General features: G+C 39.8%; 1 protein-coding gene across 5 annotated transcripts in view; it reads left to right on the forward strand.

Annotated features, from left to right (window-relative positions):
* chrnd (cholinergic receptor, nicotinic, delta (muscle)) overlaps positions 1-5,290 on the forward strand; it is a 28,847-nt gene extending 23,557 nt beyond the window's left edge. For all 5 annotated transcript variants that reach the window (XM_041814507.1, XM_041814509.1, XM_041814508.1 and 2 more), the window contains 8 exons: positions 507-662; positions 1,574-1,689; positions 1,981-2,181; positions 2,960-3,071; positions 3,844-3,958; positions 4,071-4,281; positions 4,559-4,677; positions 4,931-5,290. In XM_041814507.1, the coding sequence (XP_041670441.1) occupies positions 507-662; positions 1,574-1,689; positions 1,981-2,181; positions 2,960-3,071; positions 3,844-3,958; positions 4,071-4,281; positions 4,559-4,677; positions 4,931-5,113 (1,213 nt within the window). In that variant the 3' untranslated portion in view covers positions 5,114-5,290. The remainder of the gene's footprint in view (positions 1-506; positions 663-1,573; positions 1,690-1,980; positions 2,182-2,959; positions 3,072-3,843; positions 3,959-4,070; positions 4,282-4,558; positions 4,678-4,930) is intronic.
* Positions 5,291-6,000: the final 710 nt, after the last annotated feature.

A 6,000-nucleotide genomic window follows, 5' to 3' on the forward strand; every position in this document is an offset into this window, starting at 1 on the left:
CTTGCAAAGTTTTCATGGAATTTCTGACAGTTTTTTGGAGATTTCAGATCTCGAAAAGCTTCTCAACATATGGCAAAGTTTCCTGGGACCTTGCAAAAGTTCCTCTACATCATCTGAGTGTTTTCCAGGACCTAGCTAGAGTTTTTCAAGATCTTCTGAAGTTTTCTGGATCTTATGGGAGTTTCAGGGAATCTCAGAACCTTGCAAACATTTTTGAGGATTGTAGTTCTCTCAAGCATTCCTCAGAATCTAATCTAAGATTCTCAGACATCTGCAGAAGTTGGAGACAGTTTGATGCCTTAAAAATATTTTCAGGATCTCACAACAGTTTCCAAGATCTTCCAAATAAATTTCCAGGAGCCTGCAAAATTTATGTAATGATATCACATTGTATTTGTTCTTACAGTCTTTTTGTCTAATCAGCTTGGCTCAAATAGTTGCAGAAGTGAGTTTAGTGTGGCTCATCCTGCTAAATCAACACTGCCTGCCTTTTCTATCTCTGCCAGTAACGATGCCCAGTTTGAAGTGGCCTACTACAGTAACGTCCTGGTGTATCCTGATGGTCTCGTCTACTGGTTACCTCCAGCCATCTTCCGCTCCTCCTGCTCGATTAATGTCAACTTCTTCCCCTTTGACTGGCAGAACTGCACTCTCAAATTTGTGTAAGAAACTCAGACCAAAGATTTGTCATGTGTTATCTTGTGTGACTACACTGTACCTTTGAATAACTAAAAAATAATGTTTACTTGTCTCTGCATGTGAATGTGGCAAGATCTGAAGTTAGTTGCCCTACTAAAAGGAAAAGCACTAAGTGAAGATATCTGGAAGCCCAGTTAAGTCTCTAATATTACCCCCACCAGTCAACAGAGCAGAGCGATGGGCACTTAGCCAGGATTGTCAAGGAGGAACCCTCTTTTGCTGTTGTTCCATTCATTTAGTCCCACAACACCTCAAGAGGACCAAACAGTGATCTCTAGGATCCCAGAACCCCCCACCTTCATGCTATAACTGATCATCCAGTGTGCCAATACAGATACATTCTCAATCTGACCTAGCCTACCACATAGCCATCTCAGCCCTAATAGCACTTCAGCCTTTAGGTGAACCAGGCTCTGTACATAGAGCTGATGAGAGGGGTAAGCTGGAAATATTCAGTAATATTTACCTCAAACAAGCATGGGGGTGTGTGACATGCACAAGTAGGCACATTAGCTACGGGATCTTCCCGCTCATTGTTAGGCTGCCTTATCATTTATCTTTCTGCATTTTTTGATTTGATAAAGGAAAATAATAATGCCAGCATTGTATAGTGGACTCCAATGAATTTTATATGTCTTGCCTTCTGAACACACCAAAAAGGAGGTCTTAACTGAAAACTATTTAACTGCCAGATGCATGACATCCCAGGAGGCTTATACCCTTGTCATATGCTTGAATGGGTTCTTAGATCACTGTGTTGCTTTACAGTAAATGTGCTGTAATCTGTTACCAAAAACCATAGAACCTGTGTCATGATAGAAATCTCAAAGTTTACAAGATGACCACCGACTTCTGTTCTACATGTACTTTGCAGCTCTCTGACCTACAACGCCAAAGAGATCACGATGCTTCTGAAGGAGGAGGCTGACCAGGAAACAGGGAACATGTACACAGTGGAGTGGATCATCATTGACCCCGAGGGCTTCACTGGTGAATGTTTCTTAGTTCACATCTTAAATTAATAATGCCTACAGGCAGCTTCATACCTCTGTGACTTTGCAAACTGTTGTCAATGTTTTGTTTGCTCTTCATGTTAATGTGGAGCTACCTTTATTTAATTCAGGGTCACAAAAGTCTCTAAATTTCTCAATTTTTGTTCAGATCTGACAGTTTCCAGAGACAATGACTAAAGCAAATTGCTAAAGGAGAAATTTTAAGATCATTTGTCCCTTTCCAACCCTCCTCAGACTTTCACTCTGCTGTTTTTTTACCTGTTGTCAGAAAACGGCGAGTGGGAGATCATCCACCGACCAGCTAAGAGGAACACCTACAAGCACATTCCAGTGGAGAGCAACAAACACCAGGATATCACCTTCTATCTGATCATCAAACGCAAACCTCTCTTCTACATCGTCAACATCATCATCCCCTGTGTGCTCATCTCCTTCCTAGCCTCGCTTGTCTACTACCTGCCCGCTGACAGTGAGTGCATCTCATGCTTCTTTACATTAATTTAAATTTCAGTAACAAGCATCCTAGAGTTAGCATCCTAATCTTGCCTTGTTTGTTGTTTAAAATAGCCAACTTCTGAGCCACTCTGCTAGATGATCACCATGTGTTCCTCCTGACACTGCAGCTACCCTCAGTCATGAGCAGTACTCTTATAACCCCTAAAACTGGTATAACTCCTATGATGTACTTATGTTGACGACTTCACCTTTTTCAGGTGTTTTTAAGGGAAAAGAAAGTCTGTGCAGCTGGGTTCCTGCATTGCCTGGGTTCCTATCGTTCCTATTGTTCCTATTGTTTTATGGTACTTGGTGTCTGTGTCTTGCCTGCATCCTGATGATGTACATGATGTCTTAGTTGTGTAGAATGGCTTCATGTCTGCACTCTGATTGATATCTGTGTTGTCTTAGTTTGCATGGCTTCACATGACATCTAGGTTTTGATGTATATTGATCTTGATGAATTACTATCTCATCCATATTCCTGTTTAGTTTCTTTAAATGTGTGGATTCTGCTGATTTTGTCTGCATGTCACGTTCTGTCTTCTTATCTTTTCTTTGGGTTGTTGCTTTGTTCTTCTGCTTGCTTCTGCACTTGTCAAAGCACTTTGTAAACCCATGTTTTTAAAAGTGCTATACAAATAAAGTTATTATTATTATTATTATTATTATATTTGGGCCATGACAGTTGCATTTGCAGGAGTTTATCCTCAGTGTCTTCGTACTGAACAGCATGTTGTTTGTGTTTTTAGGTGGTGAGAAGATGACCCTGTCCATCTCTGTGCTGCTGGCTCAGTCTGTCTTCTTACTGCTGATCTCTCAACGCCTGCCGGAAACTTCCATGTCTGTTCCCCTCATTGTCAAGTAGGTAGAAACGCACGTGTAAAATGATGTGGGTGATTTTGGGGAATTCAGCTTTAAGACATTTTACACCAGTAATTTAGGTAGTGAAGTAATAAGTAAAAGGGATGCAACAATACTCTCAACCCTAATAAAGTATGTCTCACAATGCAATACGAATTTGCAAAGCCATGAGACTGGTGTTAGTTTATGAATGATGTGATTCTTTTAGTCCTGGTTTCAGACAGTGGGTATGCAGAAATTGCTGGCTAAATGGTTAAATGTCACTGCCCTGCTGCTGTAATACTCCTCAATCCAACGTAAATAAAGATGAACTGTTAGCTTTGATAGCATCTTGCAGGAAAAGCGCATTTTGGCATTTTTATTGTGGAAAATGATAATAAATTTGTTCGTACACTGTCAGGTTTTACTCACATGCTTCACAGTGTTTAGCAACTACTGCTGCGACTTGTCTCAAGTAAAAAAGAAGCTCAATTTTGACCTTTTAATGAGTGTTTTCTTGACTTATGACAAGACTAAACAAACACTCTGGCTTTAATCGGCTCTTGAATTATTCACCCTGGAACATCACAAATATTAACTGAACGTATAATTTCCCCAGTTTTTTTTATGTATGAATAAGACTTTAATTTGTTTGCTTTGTTACTAATAAAGTACTTCATGTTGTTATTTTTACTTTGTGTGATGAACCTCGAGTATATGGAAGTTTAACTTTTTAAATCAAAATACAGGAAATAATGAACTATTTCATGATATTCTAATGTCTGTGTGTCAGATACCTGATGTTCATCATGGTGTTGGTGACGGTGGTCGTGTTGAACTGCGTGGTTGTCCTCAACCTCCACTTCAGGACGCCGAGCACACACGTCATGTCTGAGTGGACCAAGAGGGTAACAAACACACACTCACAATAACGCACAGCTACAAATACAGTCTGCACAGTTTAAACGAAACTTGGTAAAATGATGAGTTAAACATGCAGATTTTATTTCTTCTGTCCAGTTCTTCCTCGAGCAACTGCCTCGCCTCCTGCGTATGTCCCGCCCAACAGAGGCGGAGCCATACTGGGATGCAGCGTTACCACGGCGATCCAGCTCAGTGGGCTACATCGCCTCGGCGGAGGAGTATTACAGCGTCAAATCCCGCAGCGACCTGATGTTTGAGAGACAGTCTGTGAGACACGGACTGATGGCCAGACCCACACATGCAGCCAGTACGTCCAATCAGATCAATCAGTCAATCAGCAGGATTCAAACAAGGGATCAATTATTAACTTCTGAGTGTTAACACAAAAGGAGAGAATATTCAGACTGCACAAACCTGAGCTTTCTCTCAGTATTTTTTCCACACTTATGTTTTCTACGGTGATGTTTCTGGAAACTGAATAACCTTCTTACCAAACTTTATTTAATTGTAAAGGAATAGCGGATTTCCCTCTGAACAGAGACTCTAATAAGAGCTCTTAAATGCATTCCTGCTGTTTCCTTTAGTTGTGAAGCCATCGGAGAATGACAATGTGACAGATCAGCTGTACGGGGAGATCAAGCCGGCTGTGGACGGAGCGAACTACATCATCAAACACATGCGCAGCAAGAACGACTACAACGAGGTGAGAGGGATCAATGAGTTATACCAAAAAAAAACAGAGACAATATAGATGCAGCTTTTACTGGCTGGTTTGTACGTTGACATTACTGCCATGTTAGCAGTGGCAGGTTTATATACACCTGCGGCAACAGGTGCGATTGAAACGTCTGAATTCAATAATTAACAGGTGTATTTTGTCATTTTTGTTCAACCCTTAATAAACATTAAATAAATGAATCAAAGACAGTAACTGAGACATCTCTCTCTCTTTGTAGGAGAAAGATAACTGGAGCGGCATTGCTCGTACGGTGGACCGTCTTTGTCTCTTCCTGGTGACCCCGGTGATGACCCTCGGCACCATCATCATCTTCCTCATGGGAATCTGTAACCACCCTCCACACCTGCCCTTCAAAGGAGATTCACACAACTACAGAGAGGAGAACCCACGACTGCTGTAAAAACACAGATTCATGTGACTTCATCAGTGCTAGAGCTCTCTACTTTATTTCTTCTTAGTTATTTCTGTTGATCTCAGTGATGCGTGTCTTTTCTAACTTAAATTTGAAGTGAAAAATAAATCAGAATCTTATTGTTTAGATTGTGTTTGTTTGGTTTGAATAAAATTGTAAACGTGATAGACATCATGGTTTCATCCTTGTCTCTAATCTCTGTTTTTGCATCCACTAAGTCAGCTGATCTCCACTGGTCTAGACTCAGGACTGTCCACCAACTCCTTATGAGAAATTACAATCAAACAATTTCTGAAAATTTCCAGCTATTAAACCTTTGGAGGCCCTTAAAATTTTACACCGTTAAGGGCTCTTAAGGACCAAAATAGCTCACTTCATACAATAGGCTATAAAATTATAATACATCTATATTTTCCAGAAGTTTTTATGTTAATTTTTTAAACCAAGCCCCTCTCTACTTACAACCCTTTAACCCTTTAAATGCCAGATGCTGTCACCTTGCCCCCTGTTATGGATCAGAAAAAAGAAAAAAATACATATTTTCCATAAAATACATGCAAAGTAGTTTTTTCCTTCCTGGTCACCAGAGCATGGTGTGTGTCAATTTTGGCAACATTGGTTTTTATACATTACTATTTTTTTGAACAATTTAAAACAAAATGCAGGGGAAATGGCACCACATGGTGGAATATAGTAAAACATACAACTACTACAAAAATACTAAAGAGAAAAATACACTTTTGAAGTGCATGTTTTTTTATTTTCTGATGGCATCAGGATGATATATATATATATATATGTATATATATATATATGTAATGGAAGTAAATAAAGTCCATTTTGGCTTTAAGGGTAAATGTGTTACTTTTTTGTAC

Source organism: Cheilinus undulatus, linkage group 19, assembly GCF_018320785.1.
Source record: "Cheilinus undulatus linkage group 19, ASM1832078v1, whole genome shotgun sequence".
In the NCBI taxonomy this organism is placed as follows: domain Eukaryota; kingdom Metazoa; phylum Chordata; class Actinopteri; order Labriformes; family Labridae; genus Cheilinus; species Cheilinus undulatus.